Source organism: Rhea pennata, chromosome 3 (assembly GCF_028389875.1).
Source record: "Rhea pennata isolate bPtePen1 chromosome 3, bPtePen1.pri, whole genome shotgun sequence".
Lineage (NCBI taxonomy): Eukaryota > Metazoa > Chordata > Aves > Rheiformes > Rheidae > Rhea > Rhea pennata.
This window is the reverse complement of record NC_084665.1, coordinates 5,906,762-5,934,228: the sequence shown is the minus strand read 5'-3', so window position 1 is coordinate 5,934,228 and position 27,467 is coordinate 5,906,762. Positions and strand designations below refer to the sequence as shown.

The following is a 27,467-nucleotide window of genomic DNA, read 5'->3' as shown; positions in this document are numbered from 1 at the left end:
CTTTTCTGGGTAGGTAGCATATTGTGTGCAGTGAAGACATTTTGATATGGGAAGTATGAATGCATGTGAAATGTTCTTGCTGCTGACTGTTCCAGATTGTCAGTGTTGCATACTTCTACAAATTTTTTATTTGCAGTAGTGCTTTGGGAGCATTTAAAGCTGTCCCTGTAAGACCTTGTTGGTACAACTAGGCACAAAGTTTATTATCTATAATGTAGAAAGATGCAAGTTTGACATAAAGACTTGCTGTAGGTTTTCTGTCTTGGAGAAACAGAATTCTTTGCAACAATTTATTGACTTAGTTTATCAGCCAAGCAATAACAAAAATACTGAATCTAAAGCAGAAAAGATTAGGTTACAGCCAACTGTAGACAAATCCATCTTAATAGTCTGTCATTTATTCATTTAAAGGGATGAAGATGTCTCCTTGAATAAATAAAGTACACTAACTTGACATGCTAACACACCTCTGTTTTTGAGAGAGAGTGTGTGTGTAACTTCCTCATGCTGCTTTACAAATAAATAAAACCTGGCCCTGTTCCTGCAGGCTCTGTGTTGCATGCATACTGTAGAATGTGTGTACTGTTCCTTTGAGCCCAGTGGATTTGAACTGGAATAAAGATAAATTTTTGCAGGACTGGATCCCTGTGAGTACTACTTTCCACTTTTTTAGTGTTATGAGGTTAAATAAAATGAAATATTATGATATTGCGTAGGCCTCTGAGCTGAGTCTTCAGTCTCTGACTGCTGAGGCTTTATGGTGCCAGTCTGTTAGTTCAATTAGTTCTTAATTGGTTGGAGAGGCTGAAGCCCCTTTCACAGCTTAGTGTGAATAGGGAGAGTAGGAGGAGGAGTCTGGTAAGGTTGACTAAGTCTGAGGAAACTCTTCTTATAAAATGAACTCCTCAGTTATCCCAGTAAAAGCATTCTGCCTGTGTGGCTTTCTGAGAATACAAGGAGGGCTCTGCGGGGGGAGAGGGTGTTTACTTTTAAAGCTTTCCCAGTTTACTCTGATGGGATTGTGTGAAGTGTGTGCATGTGTGTGCCTGTTTGTTTCCTTTGCCTCTCCTTCTCCTTTTACTCAGTGGAGTAAAAGTCGGTTCTAGCAGGCTGTGGGTCATCCCCCTGCACGTGAGCTTGTCTTCTGCGTGTTGTGGAGTGGATCCTGAAATACAGGAACTATGCAACTGAACTTTTGTTCCTTATTTTAAGATATGCACACAGTGTGAGGGTGAATAAAGCAGTCCTTGTTTTCTTCCTGTTGTTGCCTTTTTATTTGAAAAATGTATTTCTGCAGCATGTGGTTTGTGTAACTGCATTAGAGTCTCTCAGGAGGGAAGATGTATGTTTTGGCAGTTGAGGAATAGGATAGTTGTGGCTTTGGGCACCTAGAAAGGCATTGCAGGGAGTTGGGAGCTGTGGCTTAAGCATGAGCTAAAATTAGCAGAAAATTAACTAATATTGCTGGTGGCTAAATGCTCTGACTCATGAGGCTTTCTAGATTCAGGAGTGGAGCTGAGATGTCACTGTCCTTTAGCAGTAACCTTCCTCTGCCTGGAGCGGAGGTAGAGTAACAGTTGCATTGCATGGCGTGTTAGTGTTAATTGCCATCAACTTCAGGTTTATAAAGTGAGCTGTGAACGCAGTGGTTGAGGAGTCCTCACAGCTCCTTTCTGCTGCTAGGGTGGGGGGATGCCTGCCCACCTGCTGGAGGGGTGAGGAGCCCAGCTGCAGGCAGTGGCCTCTCAAACTGCTGCAGCTAAATGGTCTGGATTGTGAGTCAGTGCCCTGTGCTGTCATTGTAGGGCTTCCAAATGCACAAGTCTTGGAGATGAATCAGAAGTGCGGGCCCTTCTGAGCTATTGTCTCCAGCTGCCTATAATCCTATGAAGATAAGCAGAGCAGACTTTTTTTTCTTCTTTGCCTGTTGAGGTTCTTGTTGTAGTGTATTACTTTGTTTTTGAAGCTTTTTTTTTTTTTTTAATTTTTACTATTATTTAAGGAGGCTTTCTTGAGGCTTTCCCCAGAGGTAAGGGCAAATTGTGCTGCTGCTAAACTGTGATCTCTGTTGGCTATGTGTATTAATTTTAGAATAAACTGATTTCAGGTTTTATTTCATATGCATGCTCAGTCTGTTACTGTTTTTCCATGGGCATCGTTTTAGGTGAACTGCTCTATCAGTGGCTAATAGTGCACTTGTGGATTTGATTTTTCTTTTCTAGTAGGTATGTTTTGAAAGAGTAGCTTTGCTGCTGACCAGATGTCAGAAGGGTAAAATAATCTTTAGCTCCAGGGACAGCTGACTTAAAAACCATCAGTGGCCTTTTAAAACTCTACCATATCACCTCAACTTTGACCCATGTATTTTTCCATTACTCCTGCTTGCTTCTCTGCTATCATCTCCATAAACACCCTTATGATCAATTGGCCTCCATGTCGAGTGCTTCCTGTTTGCACAGAAAGCAGTGTTTGCTTCCTTGCTGTTGTCTGATGGGTCAGTGTGTCTGGAGCTGGTGGAGAGGTGGTACTGGCAGCCCAGGTGGGAGATATGTGTGTTCTGATGGGTTATGATGCCTTTACTGGGAACATATATTCAGCTTAGCCAGTGGGCACGCTGCATATCCTTTCCTTTAGCCCAGGCAGATCAAAGGCATGGCCCAGGTCAGCTCTGGGCCCTCCATTATGTGTGTTGCTGCCTAAGGCCCTCAGATGATGACTGTCTTGAACTTTCTTCAGGGCTAAGGCTAGCTAATTTGTGCCCGTACTTTTAAATTCCGTGCCATAAACTGACTTTCCCCTCTCATCCGTGCTGGGGAAAATGTATTTGCGTAGCTAGTGCTGTTAATATCAAAAACCATATTAAAGTAATGGGAGAATCTGGACCATTGAATACAGTTGGCAGCACACTCCTCTGCCACTCAGCCGGCATTGTGGACTTCCTTTACTCTCGGTGACTGCTCATTAAGTAAGCTCTGAATCCCGTTGTTTATGGCAGTGCATAGGAGGAAATTTAAAAGAACAGAAAGGAGCTGTCAAAACAGCTTAACTCTCTTTTCCAGTAAAGATCCAACTCAGCAGCCTGTGAATTTCCAAAACTGGCCTGTTGCTGATGTAAATGTAGTTTATTAGCAGAAGACTTAAGCTTGACAGCTGCTAGTAGCACCTGACACTATTACTGTTCCTGAGTCACAGTTCTGGCCATTGTAGCAGGTGGGCTGTTGTTAACTGCTTGCCTGCATGTTTCTTCTGATAACAGCTACTGGAAAACTGATTTAGTGTTTTGTCTCTTCAGGTAGGTAGCCTGGGTGGTAGTTGTATAAAGCTGTGGAAGACTTTCACGAGAACAAGATTTCTGAACTCTTTTTTTTCTTCAAATGCAGGTCTTAACTGGATAGAGTGCTTGGAATAAGTGTATTTAAGCAAGTGAGCATTTATAAAACTTTTCTGTGCGTTCCTTTGATTTTTTTTTTTTTAAAAGGAAAGTCCTGACCTATTTTTTTACTGCTTCCTCTCTTACCACAAAAAGTGAAAGCATCTAGCATATTTTAACTAGTTTTTGAGCTGTAGTTAGGATGATTCTTGTTAACAGTAACATTTTTCCATTAAGAGGATCTTAATGGTGCTTTCCTTCGCCTTTATCAGGCCTTGTGTGTATGGAGAAGAGAATTCTTTTGGGTTGTAGGTTTTGCTTTTGTTTTCAGTCTTCTTGCTAAAATCATTTACCTTTCTCCTTTTAGGTGTCTGCCTTATGAGCTCCCGTGCTTGAGCACCCTTTCAGAATACAGTTTTAAAATTGTCTGTGTCATGGAAAAGGAGTTGCTTCCTTTCCTGTGGATTCCTTATTTCATATAGTACATGCAATTTGATTTCCCCCTCCCCCCAGTCTGAACTGAAGGACACCCAAGAGTCATTTCAACACTCTGAATTCTCATAGTGGCTGATGTAATCATAGGATTTACTGAGATAACTGAGAAGAGCGTGTGCTAATACCTTTTACTTCTCCTACCATTGTAAACATCTAGTACTTGAGACATGATGTCTCCTTTAGTCTGTGGCTGTAAAACTGTCTAGTCTTTTTTTTGTTTGCCTTAAAAAAAAAAAAAAAAAAAAAGGCAGCTCTTCCTGCCCCTGTGCTTCTCTCCTCTCTTTCCTGGGGTAAGCGCTATGGAAACTGGAAGGTAGCTGCTGCGTGACAGGAGAGGTCCAGAGTATGACTATGGAAAGTTTGGAAAGGATGGGGCAGTCAGACTGCCCCGGCATGTCATCTGCTCCCTGTGTGTCTGCGTCCGGCAACACTGTGCCACGCTGCCTCTTCAGATATCCCAGCTTCAGACCAGCATCATTAGTTCCTCTGTCCTTTTGTTGAAGAGTTTGGACAGCTGTTTTCCCCTGAGTGCACAAAACTGTTGTGGTTGATGGGGCCGTGCTGTCAGTGTGCCCATCGAGTTACCTTGTATTTTCGGTTTTGAGCCTTGAGCTTCTCCCTTATTTTTAGCTTTGTTTCATAGGGGAAAAGTTCTTATGTGATTTAAAAAATTACCTGTCTGGACAGCAAATCCAGCATTTTATTGCAAAGTTTGGGCAGACAGTTTCAACCAAAGCTGAGATGGAAGCCTCAAGAGCTGTTTATTTCTGTGGATTTTACAACAAAAAGTCTTTGGATAGAAGAGAAGGTTTTTAACCTGTGATTACAGGTAAAAAGACAGCAATTTTTGCATTATTGGATACTGGCGAATGTACCCTGGGGAAGGCTGCTGGAAGCCAGACCCTTTTCCTCTTCTGCCTGGAACTACATGCTTATTTCAGTTTGTACTTCCATGTGTCTGAGTGTATTTTCAGAGCAGAGGGCTGCTAGATACATTTTTGTGCTTCTGTTTCCCATCTGTTACCACAGCTTCCTTTTGCTGTAGTGGCCTCAAGAGAGGCTGTATCACAAGGGAAGAGGACAGTAAAAATAGACGTTACCTGTGGGTTACACTCTCACGGTCCTCAGTGCTCATCCTGCCTGTCATCAGCAATTTCTGTAGTGCCGATAGCATGGATGATGTTGACATAGTACCACTGCAGGTGGTGGTACAGTCCCCTTGTCTCCTTTCCTACTGCCATGTCTAGGAAACAGAAGTACAGAATTTTTTGCCTATAGGCTCAGTCCTGTTGTCTAGAAGGGGCCCTGATAAAGCATTTATAATGTACAAAGTCTGCTGCCTCCTGGAAAAAAAATGCTGACTTTCTGAATTCAGTAAGCAGAATAAATTTATCTGAAATGAATTTTAGAGAGAGAGAGAGCATCTACTGTGAAAGACAATACTTCTTGTTTTAGCAACAGCTGTCAAAAGGAGGGTGCTGGCTTGATTTTGCAGTTAGTGATAAAGTCAGCAAGTAGTAAAATTTGTTTCTTGAGCTACTTTTGACTATAGAAAGACTAAAATTGCCTTATTTTTGTACGCTTCCTTGTGAGAACCGTCTCTCTTATGGTTGACAAAACCCCTACAGTCTATAAAAGACAAGTTCTGTTGGGTTTGGAGATACAAAAACAGTGACCTAAATCTGAGCAGCCCATGCGCCAACCAAAAATAACTGTTTCAGGGAACAGGCATGAGGCATTCTTGTATTTCTACTGACATCATCTCCTTGGTTAGCACATATGCTATTGTTGGGGGTCTTAACTTCTAGTTTGCTATGAGCGAGGGATGTTCCGTATAAAAAGAAGTTAAAAGGGGGCAGATGTCTCTGGAAGCTGGTAACGTGCATTATCTGTGCATACTATAATCTGAGATAAGTTTGTCTGTATGAAACCAGTGTACGTTTCCCCTTACGAGAAGGGGAACTTGGGATACTGACAATGAATAACTGAAAAAGCAGTTTGTTGCTAATAAGGGACAAATCTTGACCACACTTTGCAACTCTGAGGCATCCAGGCACAGCTCTAGTGGGGCCAGAAATCTTTTCTTTTTTTTTTCCCCAGCTGCAAACATGATCACTGACAGGTTAAGAAACTTTAAAATAGTGTCTCATGTTATAATGCCAAACACTGAATCAAGCCCCAAGACTTTGTTCTTCTGTTGAATAAAGTTCCCTTCAACTGTAATCAGGTTTTTCATTTTTTATACGGACAGAAGCTTGTTGACCCAGGCTATGCAGAATTCATATGACAAAACACATCCACTTCATTAAAACTGAAACTCTGTGTGTCACATTGAGCTTTCAGACTTGGTTTTGCTGAGCAAGCAATACACATATATGCATACTCGGGCCTCATCTATATGCAGCAGCTTCCCTATTTAAACTGTGCCTTTACAGTCAATGTCATGCAGCACCTGTTCTTCCATATAGACAGGAAATAGCAGTACAGCGGTGCCTCACCTAGAGTTGCTTTCATGGAAATAGCTGCGTAACCACTTCAAGCACTTCTATAACTATAGAAACTGCACTTATATCTTAGGTTGGAATAAAACAACCGTAACAGTTCAGCGTGGCTTTCTTAACGGAAATAGTTAGATTGTCATAAAAATTGCCCTGAGCAAGCCTTAGTTACTGAAAAGGTTGCTGGTGGTAACGGCTTAGCTGAGATTGTCAAAGGAGAAGTAATCTATCTTGTCTAGAATTTCTAAGTCTGAATCCTTAAAACAGCAATACGAATCTCAAGGCAGGATAGGTGCTGGCCTCGGTGCTGGCTGCTCAGACATTGCTAATGGCCTGTACGTGAGTAAAACCAAAATGAATCTCATCTCCAACACCAATGTTTTAATGTTTCACTTTCATAAAACATAGTGTTTGTGGTTAGTTCAGAAGCTATTTTAAAGGGGAGGCTACATCTGTGTGACGAATGCTAATTGTAATTTCACCTTTTTTGAGTGATTGTGATGTTATTGGTTATACTGTTAAAGAAGAAATCTAAAGTGTTCCAGGGATTCTTTTTGTGCTGAAACAAACTGCAGTATTTCAATATTTCTGTCTTTAAGACACAAGCTTATTATTGTGTGATGTTAAAAATATTTTGAGTGCATTTCAAAGGGATTCTTCTATTACCTTTTCTATTCAAAGGAAGATTTATAACTTTGCAAATAGAACTGCAGTATGTATATGGCCTTGCACAATGTACATTTTGCTCAGTCCAAACTAATGTCCCACACGTCATTTTATTGTCACTTTTTATCTACTTCAGTAGATTTCTGCATATGTTGTTTTCCATATTGGTGGCCCATGCCAACTTTCAGGTGGGAAAATTGAAAAGCCTAGAAATATTACAGGAGGATAAAAACATATTTATAACTTGTATGAGCTAATTGTTGTATAAAATCCTGTTTGTGTGAGGGATTTTGGGTTTGGGTTTTTTTATACAAGGAAGTAGACTCTGTACACATGTGGCTGTAGAGGTTTTTCTCTGTCCCAAGGCTGGTTTCCAGTCATAGGAAAGAATTGACATGTTTTTTTCTTAGTTGCTACCTTGATGCAGCCAGAAACAGTGCGATAGTTTTGTTGACAGTATTGAAAGCAGAGAAGCTTCCAAGGCTACCTAGGTTGCCAGTTACTAAAAGTAGAAGAAGTTATTTTTGTTGCTTCTGTAAATAATTATGCCGTGGACAGTTCAGCACCTTCATCTGTTCAGAGTGGACTAAATGAGTTCTTTGCGGTTTTTCCTGTGTAGATATTTTGGATTTAAGGGGCGGAGGGGGGAGGGGATAAGTTCTTTTTCCTTCTCATTGTATTACAAAGTACAGTCCCATAGTAAAAACAATCCAGAAGTCAGAAAAACATAGTTCCACACTAGACTTTGTACAAACTTCTCTGGTAGTTACTGTAGACAAGTCATCTTTTCTTATCGCTCCCTAATTTGGCTGCACAAATCAACTTCTGTCAGTTGCCCTACAGTTTTACACCCACAATTACTTGTAAGTAGGATTTATGTCTGCTGTTGAAGACCAGAAGGTAGTGGGTCTCTGTTCTGTGGTACTGGCTTAAAACAACTAAAAAGACATTTGTCGGTGCTTGGTATTTCTGCACAGCAAATTTGTGGTCAAAAATTCTACGTCCCCACATGTCCTTTATTAACCCCATCTTACAAGACTGCTGTGTGACAGAAAAAAGTATCCATGTTTCACATCTCTGAAACTGAAATGCAGAGAAAGTGGGGAGATATTGCACTGGAAAGCAATGGCAGCCCTGGGAATATGGTGCAGAGTTCACTGCATCAGACCCTGAGGCTCTTGTTTGCAAAAACCTGCCTCCAAGGAGTGTGACCTGCTGATCGATCAAAGATGGTAACAGCCCACTCAGAGCTGTTGGTGCTACTTTGCTAGAGGGTTTTGAGTAGGTACCTTAAGAGAGTGTTAATTTGGGGTCGCTAAAAATAAGATTTTTCTCAAAAATTAGGTTTATATTTTTAAATTATTGGGATTAAGAAAGCTGCAGTGTTGTACGGATGAAGTTTTGGGGGCCTTATTTCTTTGTACTGGGAGGAATTTGTATGTGTGTGGATTTATGGCAGCAAGAATGCTGCAGAAGCGAGAAGGTATGGATGTGGAGCAGGACTGGTGAAGCAGAGTAAACTGGGATAATGCGAACGGTAACTTTGGAGGGGACATGACTGCGTGATCGCTCATCTGCACCTACTGATGCAGAGCCATAAGCAAGGTTTTTGCTGTGGAGGGTGGCTTGTTGTTGTTGGGAGGTTTTTTTGTGTGCGTGTGTTTTGTTTGTTTGACTGGCTTATAATTAAGAAAGCATATGTATAATTTATAAACCCCAGATTGAGGGGAAGGCAGTAACGTGTGCTAGGATCTAAGTACGTCAGAACTATTTTATCCTGTGGTAGCAGTAGATTAGAAAATGTTAATAACTCTAAGGGCCAAGCCTCTCTTTGGTAGAGGTGAAGGATGCCCGAAGGCTGTAATTGCACTGGAAAGGCTACCTGTCGAGGTCAGGGAGGCTGCGCTATTGTGTCAGACCCACTTGCAAATAACTGTGGCAGTCCAAATGACTGACAGTTCAAACGAAATTGCTTTAAAAACGAATTGCTTCCTCACTAAGCTGAGGAAGAGAACTTGTTAAGCTCTATGCAGACTTTGGGGAATCGAGCTGGTAGGATGAAGCTCAGTTACACCTCCAGCAAAGCCACAGCTGCACTGCAGGTTTTAGGCTTGTCATTACTATGATATAATCAGAGCTGTTGAAATATTCTGCTTAAGCTTGTTGAATTCAATATATATACACACACGATGGATTAGAGTTATTAATGCTTCCCCCCACACACACACGTTGCTGCAGAATTTATTCAGTGATTTATTTTCTACTTAGATTTTGCATGATAGCTTTACTTTCAGATCACAAAATCAGTCCCAAAACCTGATGGATGTTTGTGGAAGAGAGAATGTGAATACTGGGAAAAGTAGCATTTGGTTTCCTATCCTTAAAAAAATGCTAAGAATTCTACTCAGGGCATTTGTTGCTCTTTACTTATTTTTCTCTGGCATAGCTGTCCTGTGACTGACAGTGTAAGACGAGATAGGGTAGCCCAAGAGATATTTGAAATATTTATGAGGCTAAACTGCAAGCAACAATTCTAAGCCTGGGCAGAGACAAGCTGAACCGTTGGCTCTGACTCTCTGAAGAGAGGCAGACCTCCACCATCATTTTCATAACTGGCAATCTATTTCACAACTGGTACTTGAAGACCAGGATTTTAAGGAAATCTATTGTCTTAAAACAGAAGAAGCATTTAGGCACCTATGCTATTTCTGATGCAGTTACTTATGTGATAAAGAGAGACGAATGTCTTAATCACTTTAGGGATGTTTTCTCACTGATTGCTTAACCTTCCCCTTCGGGTGTGTTCCAGCTATGAGCTCCCTGAGCATGTGTGATTTGTATCTATGATTAGAAGAGGAAAGAGGGGAAAGGGAAAGCATGGTGGAGGAGGAGAGAATGCTTGGGTTGGCCCTCGGATGCCGATGGCGGTCAGCGGTGGAGATGATCCTTTACTTTCGGTTCAGCGAGAAGTGCCTCATATGAGGGCACACCTACTCCTGCAGCCCTCCTGGCGCCCAGCTTCTGCGCAGCCACCTTCTGCCCTCTTGTTGCTTGGGGATGGGGGGACTTCATTTGCGGGACGGCGGAGGATTGCGAGTCCCTCCAGAAGAAGGGCTCCATATTCTCACTAGCTTGTCATGGATTTTCTCCAATTTGCCGGAGGAATACTGGTCGGTTTTTACTGGGCTGGTGGAGTGTGTCGGCAAGTGCCGCTGTTGAATGTGACTCGGATGCTTGAGATTTGCTGCATGTGTTTACACAGTGGTCTCGCACCTTGGAGACTGGGCATGGCCGCGGTAGAGTGTATTTTAGGAGCTGCCGTGTGCTGGGGCAGAGTGGAAACACCTCAAGCATCTGTCCCAGGGGAGCTGATGCCTCCCTTGTTGTGGAGGGAACATTTGCTGCCCCTCTGGGGGGAACTTAAAGGTTTCTTTGCATTGTATCAGTGACATGAACTGACACTATAGATGCCAAAGGTCTGGCTCTGTTTTATATTTTGAGATGATAATGAAAATAACTGCTTTGGAGAAAACTGACTTGGGGGTTTACATGACCAAAGCCTATCTGAACAGTAACTGCATTGAAACGAATGAGTGAATTCACACCTCATTTGCTACTATATTGCTTGTCTGGCTGCAGAACTGTTAGAACCGAGGGCTAGCTTTCCAACCGGAACAGTGAGAAAGAAGAGCCCTCACTGGCCTGCACTGCAAGGGGTTTAAGATTTTAATCTTCTGGGTTGCCTGTCTGTCTTCATCTGGCTCAGATCCAACCGAGAGCTGCAGGAGGGAAGACGGACCTCACGCTTCCTCCTGCGCGGGGGGAAGAGTAGCTATCAATACAGTCATTTCCAGGTGGTGGTAATGTGCTAAACTGCAAGAGTTAGATATGCTGGCGCTCATCTGTCAAAGCCCAGGAGACAAGTTTTAATTAGCAGATTAAATTTAGAGAGATGTTTTGCGTAAGGTCTTGTCTGTGCTCAGAAACAGGAGAAGTTAAGGACAACTGACAGAAAGCTGAAAGCCAAAGTGCACAAATAAAGCCATGTTGAACTCTCATGTGAACGCCCTCATTCAGAGGGAGGTTGCTCTTCATTGCACTGGCCGAGTGATCTGAATTTTCGTGAGTCTCTCTGTAGACCTGGACCTCATTTTGAAGCTCTTACTACTAGAGTGTGCACATTTACATGTGTGTGCATTGCTGGTACTAGAAGGGCTGGTGTTTTGTTTGAATAGTTTAAAATCGAATAAATTTTGCATGCTTCAACTTTTAAGCCTTGTTTACTTTAAAGATGAAAAGTGCATTTTATACTGAATATGCCCAAATATGTAGAAAATCTTATTTTGCAGAATCCAAGGACTTTATGTGCCCACACATCTCTATTGTGCCTTTTTGATGATTCTGCACATAGTTTTTCCCCCACAGTGCTCTGTGTGAACTACTGTCCCACTAAAATTGATTCCCATTCCCTTGATGGTTAGTTTACAGAAAGTATCTTTATTCATCAGGTTTCTTCAGCTCTAACTAGGTAAATGCATCAGAACTTTGATTTGCAAATTAATTATTCAAAATAAGTGATCTTCAGTTATTGTAATACCCTTCTAGAAGCTCTTATAAATATTATATATAATTATATAATAGATATATAATGTATATATATTTTCCTTACTGTTTATATTTGAGTGTCAAATCCTCTAGCCCTTTATCAGATAGGAGATTTTGCCATTCACTGTAAGGACAACATTCAGGTTTATTAGAACAGCAAGTCGTGCCAAGTGAAGACGGACTTCGTCTTTTACTTTGGGGGGTTGGCTCTCAGCATATTTTGTAAGACTAAGTGTGTTTTGCTCCAGGAACCAACCTAGCCTCTCTGTTAACCTTTTGGCTTCCAAGGACAACTGCTTTTCACACTAGACACGTTTGTGTTTACAGATAAAATTTTAAATTAGAATAAAATTGAAATCTAGGGTGAGACAGAATTATTTAATCTTATAAGCTGTGTGCTGTATGGGATAGAGGGACTCTCTTATCCTTTTGCCTCTTTTAATGTTACAAGACTGGAATCCAGCCTGCAAGACATCAGATCTACTTAAAAAAAACTGGACAGCCTCTTCTCTGGCTGCAGATGTGACTTTAAAAGTGCCCCATGCGGAGATCCATCAGCTTACTAAAGTAGCCATCAGGCTGAAACAAAACCAGCCTCTGGGCTATAGGATGAAGGCAGCATTTGTTATGGGTGGTTTTTGTTATTAGGAAGTGCTTGCCAGGACAGCCCTGGAAGAAGGGAGGGCTGAGGTACTGACCGGGCAGAGGTGATGGAGTTTCCAGACACGGACTTTGTGCCTGGCTGGTGGCGAAAGACCTCGACCTCTGATGTGGAGGTCGGCAGTATCTGTCCGTCTTATAATTTCATTGCATATTTTCAAAATCAGTATTAATTCAGCTATCGTGTAGGGTTCTGGGTTTTTTTAACTGGAACGTGCTTTAAAACAGTGATACAAATTATGAAATTGGTTTCCAGCTTAGCTGATTTTGAGAGAATCGATTACAATATTTTTGGGGCTACTATCAGGAATTTTACAAATGGCAGTTATTAGCAAAATCTGTTTAGGTCCTTGCTTGCTGGTGCTTTTTTTTTGTTGTTGTTGTTATTTTTTTTGACCTTGGAATAACAAATAATTCACAGATACAGCTGATGAAACAAGTAATTGATTAAAAAAAAAAAAAAACACTCTTCAGTTTTTAAAAGCTGTAAGATGTATATTTTTAAAATTTGAGAACAGAAATAGGGTTTTTTGCTTTTTGTTTCATTTGACTGTATCCAGCCCTAGTGCTGTCGGGAGGTTTTGCTTGTTCTCTTGGTTCCTTGAGTATCCAGGAGTTAACATGTAATTTTTCTTTGCCAGTGCTTGCTGTGGGATCTGATCCGGGGTGTGACTTGAAGAATATTAATTAAAAGATTCAGTCAGTTTGTTTCTAAAAATTACACAAATTTTTAGACTTGGTGTATGCTTATGGAGGAGAGGAATTGGTATTATATACCTAGAAATAAGGAGTGTTGCTTCTGAGATTGATTTCTGTAACGAGAAAGAACTGTTAACTTCTGTTTCGGTAGACAGCTTGCAAACTGGATAGCAACTTAATTAAACAGATTGGGCAGGAAGAGGAGGAGTTGTTCCAAATTCACTGGCTTTGGAATAGTTATTTAGCTGCAAATAGTCATCAGTTCCTTCATCTTGTGGCCACACCTTCATTTTAAAGCAGCTCTGTTTAATTTCCAATTTGTGAAAGGCCACCAGTGTGAAATTGGGCGTCTCATATAGGAAAGGTAGTGGCAGTTTCTAATGGCCAGTGCCAGTGTTTGTGAAATCACGTGCCCAAATCTTCTAGCTCTGGAAACTTTTGTCATTTTTAGTGGGTGAAAGAATGACAGGTTTAATTTTTAAGCTATTAACAGACAGCTTACTGCCGAGGAACTTGTCACCCTGACTTACTCTTTTGGGGGTTTTATTTTTTTTATTTTTTTTATACATTTCAAATGTCTTGGTAAGCTTGGAGAGGACAGAGTTCATAGAGGCAGTTTGTTTGGGACCCAGAAAAAATTGCTAAGATTTCTGTTTCTCTGTGGTGTTTTGAAGCTGTGACTCATTTTGAGATCTTCTGTGGCTGGTAAATTGTTGTAATGGTGATGTTTTCTCCCTCTGTGTCTCCAAGCTGCGGCAGGAGGCCGTGTTTCCGTCCCTCGTCTTGGCTCTTGGGGGACAGAGAGGAGGTGTGCTCCTCCCTGGAGCCCAGTGCTTTGCTGCAGGCAGGTATCCATAATCCTGCGGTTGGTCGTTTTAACTAAAATGCCAGAACCAGCACTGAGAAAGTAGTTAAGATCTTATCTTTTGGTGCTCTCCTTCCCATAAAGTGGGTTCATGCTTCTTGATACCATATTTATTATGGCTGTCGTTGAGCACCTGACAGTATTTGCAAAGTCCACTCTCCTGGGCAGAGATGGAGAAAAGGACAACACATTCTGCGTTCAGTTCCTTTTTTTTTTTTTTTTCCCTTCCCCTCACTCTGTTGTGTTCATTTGCACAAGCAAAAAGAAGCAGATGACAGATGAGAAACCTTTAATTGAATTGCTCATGGTACATGTGCCACGAATGCCCATGTCTCAGGATAAATACAGATTAATTTAGGGCTTGGTACAATTGTTGTTCGGAAAGCTAAGTATGAATTTGCAGCGCATCAGCCCTTCCACACTACCCCCTGTGTAGGTGCCCACAGCATACTGTAAGTCTGCCTCTTAGCTTCTTGCATACTGGGACCTGTATTGCACTCCACAACATTAAGCTGCAATCTTGTACAGATATGCAAATCAAGAGTTTGAGCTGCCTTTGTAATCAATAGAGTGGTTTGTTCTTCCTAAGGGTAGCTCTAAATACCTAAGAGGCAAATACTCTTCATAGGTTTATTCGTCTTTTTCTGTTGACTATATAAGCAGCTTAGTTCCTCCTCCTTAGAGGAGGTGATGTGAACTTCCTCATACAGGCAAACCCTAAAAGCTGATACCATTCTGCGCTTGCTGCCCACTCAGGAATTTTTAGTACGTTCATAGTTTCTGGCTATCCTCAAACTATAGCATTTTTTTGTGTAATCCTTAAAAAACAAAACAAACCCCAGTTTGGTTTAGAAGGGTTCTTCAAATGACAAGTAGCTCCAGATTTTTCTGTTCCTCCATTCACACTAAAATAATTTTCTTTAGGATGAGTCCACAGATTGCAAAGAGGATGAGGATGGAGACATTAATGCACTGTTGCTTTGGAGATGTGGTTTATCCAAGTTGTCATTCTCTGTGAATTGACTCACTGCACTCCAGTCTGCAAATAAAAGAAAATAATTCTTGTATCAATTTGTGAATATGAAGCTCATCCCAGCAGTAAGAAGATCAAAGATAATCTACCATTCTTCTTTAATGGCTCTTAGTAGGCCATGAAGAATCTTTCTTAAAATTATTTTAGAAAAAAATAGAGGAAGAAGATTCTGGTGTGAATATTTCAATGTTCTCAAACCGGTTTTTGGTGAAGCATTCTCATTTTTCTTTTGTTCTACAATAACTGTAGAAAAAAACCTTTTTTCTCTGCTGTTTTGAGTTTGAAAAACAGAAGTGCTTTTTATTTGATATTTAAAAAATGCAAAGCAGAATAAGATCTGTTTTGTAATGGTGTCTGATTAAAATGAACAATGGTCTGCTAAGGAGTTTGTTGCATACTTTTTAAAATACAGAAATATATTGTTTAATGTTGTGGGGATTTTGATGGGCAAAGTTATATTTGCAGGCAGCATGTCAAGCAGTCTATACTAGTTATGCTTGCTAATGCTTTTTATAATGGGAACACATTATCTAGTATTTACATTTGTAGTGATTTGAAATAGGGATAGCGTAATAGTTGGAGGCATTTTTGCTGATCCACAAGATTGTATGGAGGTATCCAGTTTAGCTATAGGTAGGTCAATAGGCGTGACTAAAATCAAAGGGAGGTTGATGCTGCTTTTATCTGTCTTTCAATTTTCTGATGCTGGTGAGTCAGGAGTGCATCAGGACCTTGAATTCAAGTCCTGGCTCTTTTGCTCAAGGTACTAAAACTGTGTTTTCCATGGTTCTTGTTACTAATCCACACTGAACATGGATATTCGTGAAGAGAGAGGTGGAGAACATCGATCATTAGTGTCTAGATAACAAAACATTAGGATATTGAAGCTAGTTGCATGAAGGTCTGCGTTCTCAGCTTGGGTTTCAGAGCAGCCTGAACTAGCGTTTCACCTTGTTCAGCCAGCTTTCAAACCTGGTGTTAGGTATGAGGTGGAAATGAGTTTGCTTTCTAATGAGTTTGTATTTATTTCCTTAGCAGTTGGCAGGCACCTGGTTTAGCCAGAAAGAGGAGCAGAATAGCGAGGCTGTTGCAGGTCAGGACCGGGTGGACTGTGCAAGCAGGTTTGTGTAGCGCCTGCTCTCACCTCAGCTAGTTCACATGATGGGCAATGCAGTGACTCACAACTGAAAGCTTTTTGAAAAATGTTGATTCATTATTGTTAAAATATAGGAGATTACTCTGGAAAGCAACATAAAATAAAAATCTGGCATTTGAGAAAACTGACTCATTGTAGCCTGCTGTGAACTTCCCACTAAAAAGCAATGCACTCCATTTTTTCCATTTAAGGTATGTCTGAATAGCTCAATTTAATATTTGCTCCCTCCTGCCAGTTAGCCTGAGCCCCGACTTGCCAACAACAAAAAGCTGACCAGAGGTTCGTTGTTTTAAAACTCATTGAACCCTTTTTGGCTGAGAGCTTGGTTTTACAAGTGAACTTTTAGGTGGGCTTAAGTGGTCACTGCAGCTCTTGTTTGCTGGAGGGTGGTGCATTTGTTGTAGACTACTGGAAAGTGTTTTGTGGGCTCTGGTGTGGTGAGATGCACAGTGTAAATGCGGACTAATGCTTTGGGCTGAATGTCTGCCTATGTGATTGTCTGTGATTGTAGGAGAGTGAGATTACAGATATAGTTGGTCCTTGTAGTGCGTTATTTTTTTACTCCTCCTGGAGATGAGCAGAACAAAATTGGATCATGCAAAGAAAGCTTCTACACGAAGGGCAAATAGATATAATTTTAAAAATTCAGGGGCTAGTCAAGTCATCCTAATTTTTCAAATGTGTTTACTAATCTGTTTTGTCTCCTGACAACTCTTACTGCAAATGGGAAATTAAAGAAAATACTTCAGTGTGAAGTCCTGTTGAAAAGGCTTTAAGGAAAGTTTTTGCTAGATAGTCCTGTCAAGTTTGTTTTACTCAAGATTCTTTGCTGCAATTACTCTGAAAAACGAGCAGCTGAATCTGTCCTTGTGGCATGTTTTGAATAATGGATGAACTTTCTTTGCTTTGTTTAATCCAGCTCATTCTGCAAACTTCATTTGTATTTGGTTTAAGAAAACCCAAGCCATCAGCAGTACATACTACACATTCCGCCCTTGCCCTCACAAACAGACGTGGTGCAGATTCAGGAGGTCTGACTGCACTTATAAAATAATCATTAGTGTCTCACTTTGTTCCCTTTATTTATTTATTTTTAAACCAAGCAAAGCCAGACTAGAGCTTCTTATGAAAAGCAGAGCATAATCTCGAGATGTGAAAGCCTCATAGAGGCCAGTCTGTTTGGATGCAGAGAGGGGGGAAAAATGTTTTAACATTCAGCTCACTGCAAAAATCCTAGCTTTTCAGGACCAGTAGTAGTTTCTTCCTGAAAAAATATTTAAAGACCTCGTGCAGGAAGAAATGAAAGATAATGTCTGGGTAGCAGACAGCGTTTTGAACACTGACAAATGGCAGCTCTGCATCTCTGATGGAAATTAGGGAGAGGCTGAGGGAGAAACCAAAAACCCTTCCTAAAATACAGTTTCACCTTGTAATGCACTTGTGATTAACGTGGGCTTTGTCGGCACTGTATTTTATTTTCTTCATGTTTCTGATTTTTACAGTCAGTGCTGTACCTCACTCAGCAGGAGGGCCAATGTGGCAGATGTACCAGCACGTACTATCGTTTTCACCAGCCTCTCTAGATCTGTGGTTAAAACATTGGTGAGTGACTTGAGTGTGATTCTGGGAAGTCTAGTCACCGCTGGAATTTCATTGATAGTGACCAACAGGAAATTGTAAAGGAAAAAGCTTGGTACAAGGCCCAGAAAAGGCCCTTACTTGTAACACGCTCTGTAGTTTAGGTCCTGAAGCAAAAGACTGCTCTGCAAAGAGAAGCTTTCAAAATAATTATCTATAAAATGCAAAAAAGTAATACTTGGCCCAAATTAGTGGTATTGTAGAACTGGTTGTGTTTATTTTTAAGAAACCATTGAAGAGCCTTGATAGCATTCCAGGAGTAATGTGGAAAACTGTGCTGGTGGGGAGGAGGACTGATTCTTAATGAAAACCTGGCATGTCATGCTGGCACGCACAATATGGACAGAACAAAAGGTGAAAACTCTTATCAGGGAAGTGCTCTGACTTTACCCCCAAGTGATTATTTTTATCCTTCAATAGGTGCATCTGCATACTATTGTGCTAACACTGCTGCTTCTCTTGTTAATTATACTCTTTTATGCTTGCTTCACAAGAGTAATCTAGCAGCCTGTAATAATTAATGTAATTCAAATCAAACATAGCAAGAAAAAAACCCTCAACCCTCCCCCAAAAAACCACCCAACCCCAACACTTAGCAATTAGATGCCAAAACAAATATGCAAGCTGTGTGTGTGCCTTGTACATACAAAAAAGGTGTCTTGTGTATTACAGCTGCTTAAAGATTGTTGGGAGTGACTAAATGCAGTGGTGTTGTCTTGTTAGATACAAATGCTGTTATAGTTCTATCTTTAACCAAAAGATTGTTTGTGATTTGTCTTCCCACTGGCTTCAGTGTAACTCTTTCCAAAACCAGATTCTAAATATAAGGCTTTTATAGTTTTCTGTTATCAAACATTGTTTGGTAGAGAAATACATATCTTTTGCAGTTAACATTATCTGCTACTGCAAAAAGATTTGCAAAACAAGAGCTAACAGAGTAATACCTTTTATGTACTTTGTTCGTGAAATATTTGGAGAGTTCTGTACTCAAAATATCATGCCAGATATTTCCTGGAATGATCAAACCAAAACCCCAGAAGACCTCGCATCTTGCACAACCTCCATTTCAATCAGCAATATTTGCTGCATATAAAGTGATGATCCATTTTTTTCCAGTCTCTGGAATGTTTTTAGTACTTGCTTTAATACATGTGGATATGGAGATGTCTGGCTCCAGTGTGTGCATGTGTGTGTATGTTTTTTTATTTTTTATTTTTTTATTTTTTTAATCTATCATTTGTTTTAATGTGGGCCAAAGAAACCAAAATAATAGCTTCTGCCCAACAGGAAAAGTAGGCATGACTTAGAATTATAGATGTCATGTTAAGTCTGTTTTTTTTTTTTTTTTTTTTTTTTTTTTTTTAGTATCATTTTAGTTAATAGTATGTAGAGCAACAACGAAGCTTTCTTCTGAGCCGCGGACTTTGAAATCAGAAGATTCCCCCCCCCACACTTCTTTTTTTGCTGAGTAATCGTAACTTCTCATTTGGAAATAAGTTTGCAACCCCCTAGCTTCCCTTTCCCAAGGAAGGGTTTCTTTTCGGGAACCATCCAGAAATGAGTCACTACCAAATACGCGCGTGTTGGATCCAAGTACCCGCCTGGGGCACCTGCCGCTGGCGTGCGCCGTGTCCCAGCACTGCGGGGGCTTTGCCTTTCCCCTCTCTACCTGCCTCCCCCGGGGAGGCTGCTTTGGGAATGCCGCGTCCCAGGGTGGTGCCAAGCGCAAAGAGGCAGCGCGGAGCCGGTCGTGCTCGGTTTTAGTGCCGTGTTAAACCCTCCCGCAGAAAGGGTGGTGGTGGTGCGTTGCATAGACCCAAGCAGGTGTTCAGCATGGAGATGTAATTGTTCAGCTAAAACTCAGTCCTGTCTCATTCCCTCCCCCAACTTGGTCTTAACTGTGGTGTTATTCTTAACATATAGCATATAACAGCCTTAAACATACGGAAACTTGAGTGACTGTCTAAAAGCTAAAGCACTTAAGTTTCAAAGGGCTGAGAGCTGCTCATGCAGCTCAGGATATTACCTTTATTTTTTTATAGCTAACCATTAGTATTTGTTCAGCTTGCACCACAGTGGATTTTGTATTTGGAACAATCTGAGTTTACAGAGTACACTTATAAAAGATACTAAATCTGATCTTCAACCTAACTCTTCAGAAGGGATTTTATTTGCTTTTATTGTTGGTTAATGAGCAGCCTAGTTTTACAATGTGAGGAAGGGAGAAGTCTGAAGTAGAAAATATTGCTTAAGTATTTCAAACAAGCAAACGGAATTATTTGGTTTTGGCTATTTCCTAGCACTTTGAGTTCACTAGTAACCTCGAATGCAAATTTCCTGATCAAATGTGAGCTAGGCATCTTCTTTTAGAAGTACATTGGCATAAGAGTAAAGCAAAGATTGTGGAAGAGAAAGTTGTACTTGGCTTTATGTTTAATTTAGATTTGTAATTTTCTTGAAGGCAACACCTTAGAAAATTACTGTTTTTTGTGTTTTGTTTTAGCTAAGCGTGTGTATACTTAGAGGGGAAACTCATCCTTCAAGATATTTTCTTTCCTTCCTTCCTCTCTCCATTTCATTTCTCGAAATTTTCTCTCTGTATTGTGATGACCATCCTATTTATTTATTTTTTGTTCTGGGTGTAGATTTTCATACACTTTAAGCTAAAGCATCAAAACATATCCAATATTTATGAATATACTTGTGAAAGAGTCAAGGGGAGCCTGCAGTCCTCATGCTGTCTTGTTAGCATGGCTTATACTTCCCAAAGTGAGTTGACGGTTTAGTTTGCTTTCTCATGTTAGTGTGTTTCTTTGTATTTTGGGTAGAAAGAATTCTACAGAACTGGGCGATAAAGCCTGTCTTGGTGATACCTGCATGTTTGTGTAGCACGGACGTGGCTTCCGCTTGAGGAGGACATTGAAGCGTGAGGCATCTTTAACAACCTACGTAGAACAAAGCAAGCAGTGGCATAATTCAAAATGAAATGGAAAAATTAAAGTTAAACCTAAGGTTTGTTATGAGACTGGGAGACACACCTGCCAGTATCACAGGAGACAGACCGCCTGGGTTTTTCTGCCACACTCTTGTTGTCTTCCGTCCAAACAAACGTGGAAGGATTTCTACATTTGGGGCTTGTCTATACTTGAAAATTGCTTCAGAAAAACTGTGTGCTATCTACATAAAGCCACTTTTTTTTTTTTTTTTTTTTTTTTTTTGAGACATGTAGCATAGCCACACATGTCTTTTCTCGAGTACCCTGTAATGAGCAAGCATCTGCAGGGCAGGAATGCAAGCGTGGATTCGTTCCCATTTTTGAGTTTTTCATCGGCTTGTTTCGGTGCCGACGGTGCTCCTGCGTTGCCTCTCTTTGCTGCCCGCCCGTTAGCCTGCGCGCGCGTGTGACTGCTCTCGGGTACCCTCGTGTGTCCAGCCTCCTTGTTGAGGTGGTGGCACCTGTGCAGCCAGGGTGCTGCTTCCCTTCTCCAGCCTAGGGCATGTTCCAGCTTGAGGATGTAATCCAGTGCCATTGTAAGAAAAATCCCTCGAGGTGCCAAGATATACATAGGACAAGATCGATACAAATATCGGTAGAGGAGCATTCCCACTGGCTGAGCTGGAGCTGCAGGAAGGAAAGGGACCTCTGGTAGGGTCCCCTTAGCTTCCATCACGGAGACTTGGAGCCTTGGCACGTTGTGTGGCTTCTTTTGCCTGCTCTCTGCACTAGATGACCACCAAGACCACCCTGCTGAGGTGGCAGCACTTGATGAGTGCAGCAAAGTCGGAAAGTTAATTCTGCGTGTGAGGGTTCTCCTTCGAGACCCTTAGGAAACGTGCTCCTCAAATCAGTGCTGTTAGTAGATCGTGAAAATGTTGAAGTACAAGCATTATGTGAAGAATGTGATTTTCTCTTCTATATCTATGGTATCTGGTGCTCAGCCGGACCTGAGCAGGGCGGCTTCACTGCAGGTGTGCCGTTGATTTGTGTGAGGGGGGCTAGGGAAGAGATTTGCTACCGAAACACTGTGCTTTTTCAAAAGAGAGGGAGCGGTCTTGGACGACACATCTTCTCTGCCTCAGCTACCAGCACCAGTAGATGTATGGCAGCTTTTTCTTTCTCCTCCTACCGTGTTGCTTTTGGCATTGTTTTATGCTCAGAGGCGATCTTAGTATCAAATGAGTCAAGTTTAAATGAAATTTGGTTCACAAGCTATTTTCTGAAACATGAATCAGTCCGCTTTAAAGTGCAAAGTGAAATAACTTGGGTGGAAGAAAAAGTTTATTGTAGACATGAATTTGGGTAGTTCTGCGTCAAAGAAACTGCTTGGTGATTTCCCCCTCCCGCCCCGGGGCAGCGCAAACACTACTTGCATTAAAGTTAATGGAGGGTACAAGGACAAATGAGAACATAACATGCTTAATAGCAGGCAAGGAGCTTTCAAAGTGTAACAAGTTGATGTCATTGTCAAGCAAGGTTTTACAGGAAAAGCTGCAACTTTTTGCAGCTGACTAACATTGCTGACTAACAGTTTAGGCCTCCTAAACAAGCCATATGAGTGAATTTACACAATTTAAAAATGAGTAGTTTATTTCACATTCTATTTATCCCAAATAAAAACTGAAGATACTTCTTAAAGGAGTACAGCAGGATGCAGAATAGAAAATACAACCCAACACCCATATCTCCTTCACAGGAGCTGGCCTTTAACTGCACCCTTCATGGTAACTTTAGTTCTAGTGGGATTTAAATGTGAATTGTAGGTGATATATTAATTTTATTGCAGCCTGCAGAAATTATGAACTGTTTTGCAGGAAAGCGGATAATATGGTAGTCAACACTCGAACTCTTGATTGTTAAAATATTTTGGGTTCTCGTTTGAAAAGAGTTAGTTATGAAGTAGATATAGTCTCCCTGAGAAGAAATACTAGGATTGTAGTGTGAACATCGCTTTTTAATTCAAAATGCTTGGATGGATTTTAAGTGCATCATTTAACAAATGCTTCGAGTGCATCTTATCTTAATTTTTTTCCCTCTCTCTGTGACATATGTTTTTCCTATGATTCGTCTAATAGAAAACAGAATTTGTTGTTGGCTTTAGAAACCTAGGGATTCTTGTACTACTGTATCTCCAAAACTCAGCAGCAGTGTTTTTCAGGCAGAGGGTCACAGATATAACGCTTTCAAGTGGAGTTGTGAGCTCCGTTGAAATTCATGTGCAGATGGATTTTTGGTCAAGCTCTCACTAGTGGAAGTAGTGTCAGAAGCCAGGAATGGGAACCCAGACCAGAACGGAGGGTCAGGAGTCTCTGGAAGAAGGTTGGGCTGAAAGTGGGACCAGGAATGTGATCGGAAGATGGGAAGTGACATCATGGGTCAAAAAAACTCTAGAAGTTATGTCAACATCAAAAATCACTTAGGGACAATTGTAGGATTAATAGGGCTGTAACTCTTAGCAAAGAATTAAAGCTTGGAAATTTAAGAGAGAATGACTTGTACTGGAAGTGTCCCTTGTTGAGTTTCCATCTCAATTCATTGCAAATACCTAATAAACAATTGTTTGGAGAGCCACTTTGAATTTCAGCATCCTTGTCCTTCTGGGTAGAGAGTGAGGAAGCTCCTCCTGTGAGCTCTTGGAGTGATGCAGTACTTGCATCTCTTGCTATTTGAGGTAATAAAGTAGAATACTCTTTTGGGGATGAAAAATTATTCTGGATGTTTTTGTTATCAGAAAGTAAGTGAAATCACCTTTCTTCTATGCTATTTAGCAGTCCCTTTTAAGCATGGCTGCTTCAAACTAGAGTCTGTATTGATGTTTATTTTGGGACTGACTTATTTCAAAAGCACATTTAGAGGCCAGATTTGCAGAGGTGACCTGTGGGCTGAGTCCTGTTCTGTGCTCCACTCAGATATCCTCCTTGCTGTTGGGAGATGTTTGCAGGCTGGGAGAGCACAATAAGAAGGGTGACATTAGTGTGCTGACTGGAGGGCAGCATTTTTCTATAAACACAATGTTGTTTTTCCTGTTAAATGACTGATCCTGAGAGTGCTTTTAAGATAAGCTATTTTTAAAGATAATCTGTCCACTAAGGATGTTGTTATGTATTGCAGACGTTCTAATATAAACTGTACTTACTGGTCTTGTTATAAATTAAGCTATTTCTTCCTTTTCCTCAACAGGCAGCCAGATAAACTAGTGGTGGTTTGGACAAGAAGAAGTCGAAGAAAATCCTCTAAGGTTAGTTGATTGCTTAATAAGTCCCTATTTTACTGAGAAATAATCAGCTGTTTGAGGGTTGTTTTCTTGCCTGTGGGGAGCAGCAGAATAAATGAGAAATCTTTATTTTAAACTCAGTTTAGCCATGAAGTTCAGAATAAGCTGCTCTTAATGTCAAGACTAATTTATGGAAACACTTAAATAAGAATTCTAATTTCAGCATACCTATTTGTTTAGTGTAAATGTATGACAATCAGTTCAATTTTAGTTATTAATTGCTAGATCTAATTGGAAAGAATAATCTATTCCACTTCTAGAAGCATCTTAAATATAATTTTAAAAGTATAAAAGGTGTTAAAGAATCTGACATCCCTACAATAGGAATATAAAGCCTGAAAAAGAGGCTGTTTTACAACTAGAAAATACTGGAAATGAAAAAGAATAAAAGCAGGCTCTTTTAGCCCTGTGATACATCTTTGAATGAAATTTTAACATTTTACTCCCACAAACACTGCAAGGAAGCTTATGAAATTGTGTTTTATGGCTAATGACTTGGCAGCCTGAAGAAAGGGAAGTTCCAAGTGAAGTTTGTCCAGTATTTGGGCATTCATAACATCTGTTTTGCATGTGTGTTTTGATGTGAAAAAGTTTGCAAGCATGCAGAGTAACCCTCTCTTCTGTGAGATTTATCTTACTTTTCTCCCTACAGTAACAAATCTGAAAACCTGCTGAGATTACTGTACCGTTGTTAAATGTTGCTACACTTCCCTTCACTGCTGAATCCTACTGCTCTGATTTTAAACCTATGTGATGTCCCCTTTGGTTGTGAAGAGAAGGGAAAGGCAGATGGACAGTGTGGTTTTGTGCCTTTTTGTCCATACAAAATGAACCTAAAAATGTCTACTGTTTGCACTGACAGTGAAACAAATGGCAGACATTTCTAAATACTCTGTAATATCTTCTGTGGTAAGGATCATATTGGCTAATGAGAAGGAAAATTTTTTGTCAGTCCTAGCAGTCACTAGTCTACCAGGTGTCTAGAGAGTTGATTCCAGGTGTACCATGTTTTGGAAGTTGTTGGTCATGTTGGAGATTTCTTTGTCACCTTGTGTCCTCTGGTGTAGAGCTGTTCCCTGTCTACCCAAAAGCTGCTTAGAAGTGGGGGAACATGAATGAGCTGGAGAAGTGTTCTGGCCCCTGGGCAGATTTGCAGAGGGAAGGAATGTGTGCTGGCTTTCCTCCCTTTCCTGGAGCAGCTCATTTTCAGAGATCACTTAGCCATACTTGCTCATTCCCTCTCCTCACCCTTACTACCTTTTACTCTAGCCAGGCTTATGTTACGTAATTTTGCCCAGAAGAGGGAATCTCTGAACTCAGTCTTTGAAATATTAAAGAATTACAAAATTTAAATAGAGATGGTTTAAGCTCTCTCTGTGTGTACGTGTAACTCAGAATGGTGTTTCCAGGAACTCTGGGAAGTCGTAGAGGAAAAGAACTGCTGAGTACTCAAAAGGCAGAAAATCCTGGGATCATTTTATATTGAAGAATCTGATTTTGAAAACTTGACGGGATGGTTCCTTACCCTACTCAGCAGAGACTATTTTTTTTGTTAACTGATACCTTCCTCTAGACTCATGTCCTTTTTGATTGCAATGCACGCTTGCTTTATTTTATCTTTGACATGAGGTCTAACCTATTCTAAGCTGTTTTAGATAAAGCCTGGATACTGACTGAAACAGACTGCAGAACCATGCATACTCCAGTGTATCCATCCTAACTGCTCTAGGGGATGGGTATCCAAAGATATCACATGGTGAGCAAACAAGAGTGTGAACTTAGTCTAATATATTTTCCAAGATAACTGCTTCTGTGCATGCTTTTATTCTTCAGCAAAACTAGTCAGATTATTCCTCTTTCATTGAAAGATAAAACTAGCTCAAACTTCAGATTTATGGCACAAAGTAAGAATGTGTTTAAGCAGTATCTGCTGATGTATGGTAAGTGGCCTGTGTGGCTTACCCTGTGATACCTTTTCTATTTTTGTTTCCTTTAGCATCTGTACAACAGAGCAACAAAAGATAAAGCAGAATAATAAATGTAATTCTCACACAAAAACTGTAACTCTGAAAAACTTGGTGGAAAGCAGAATATTTATCCATGAATGTTGTTTGTTGGGGTTCAGAATATATTCAGAAACAGAAGCCCTAACCAGTGTCCAGTGGGAGCTCTGCAAAGTGTGGGGCTCCTGCCCTGGCCGTTGTGGCTGTGGTGCCTTAGGGTCCAGTGGCAACAGTGCATCCTGGTGAGAGGAATTTCTGACACTGGCTCAGCTTTTGAGCTGAAGTTATTTCAGCCAGACCATAAAGTTCTAGAATATATATTCCTCCATGTGTCATTCTTTTGGTCTTCAGGCACTAAGTACACCTCTCAGGTAAACTCCCCAGTTTGCCTGAGACTCAGAAAAGTCTCTAGCTAATTAATGAATTATTGTCTAGTAATATTCCACAAAGGTATTTTAAAGGGTGCTGAATGGCTCTAAGGCCTGGACTTTGGACAAGGTTTATTTTAAAGCTAAGGTAAGTTGATACGATTTGTGTTGTTTGGGTTCAAGACTGTAGATCAATAAGTGTTCTCGATCTCTTAGTCATTCTGTCAGTAAAATTCTGTATTCTGTGTGTTATTTCTTTCATCTAATTGCTTTCTTGGAAGCAAGTCAAATGAATATTTCCTCTTACTTTATTTTTGACAGACACTGAGCTCAGCGTATCAAACATTAATACTCTTCTGTGTTTTTCAGCTTTGAGAAGGGAGAGAGGGTTGAGGTCATACTGTAAAGATAATGTAAAGAATTCTTCACAGATGATGAACTATGTGAACTTTTCAGATAGTTGAGGGTTAGAGATATCCCTAACAGATAGTTATGGTATTCAAAAATGTAGCTTAACTTTAAAGATGATATAATAATGCTGTGTACATATGGGACTGGCCTACTTAGTAAAAGTAATCTTAAGATGCTTTTGAGCCAAAGGCTGAGTTCTTGATGTCCTTTCAAGCTCTCTCTTCTGTCTTTTTTTCTTTTTCTTTTTCTTTTTTTCTTTTTTTTTTTTTTGATGTTGGTGCCTTTGGCCCACATTTTATCTCTGGGTAAATTACAAATTAGACCCTCAGTTAGAAGAAATCATGGACAGCATCAAGTGCAGGAGTCTGATGAATATTTTAGTTGTTGCTCTTGGAAATGTGGCTTAGGAAGCTGTAAATATGTTAAGATTATTAATTTTAAGAATATTTCAGCCAAACAGCAACAGCTATTTTGAAAGAGCGTTTGAGTGGTAGCCTGATAGATAGATCAAGACCTTAAAAACATCTAGAAGTTACTGACCTTAACATATATTTAAATTACTTATAACTCTGTTCTGGAATCTGCTCTGTCTGAGCAAGTCAGACTTTGATGCTTTTAAAGAGGTATGTGAAGACAAACCGACTCTGTGTAGTTGGGCATCTTTATTGTGTGTGCTGGGAATTTAGAACAACTGATGATGATCCACAGACTCACAGAATTACTGAGCC

The 27,467-nt window shown here is 40.5% G+C and overlaps 1 protein-coding gene across 5 annotated transcripts in view; it reads left to right on the top strand.

The window, feature by feature from the left end:
* Positions 1-27,467, top strand: part of EHBP1 (EH domain binding protein 1) — a 210,753-nt gene that overhangs the window by 6,915 nt on the left and 176,371 nt on the right. For all 5 annotated transcript variants that reach the window (XM_062571439.1, XM_062571442.1, XM_062571441.1 and 2 more), the window contains exon 3: positions 23,864-23,921. In XM_062571439.1, coding sequence (XP_062427423.1) covers positions 23,864-23,921 — 58 coding nt within the window. The remainder of the gene's footprint in view (positions 1-23,863; positions 23,922-27,467) is intronic.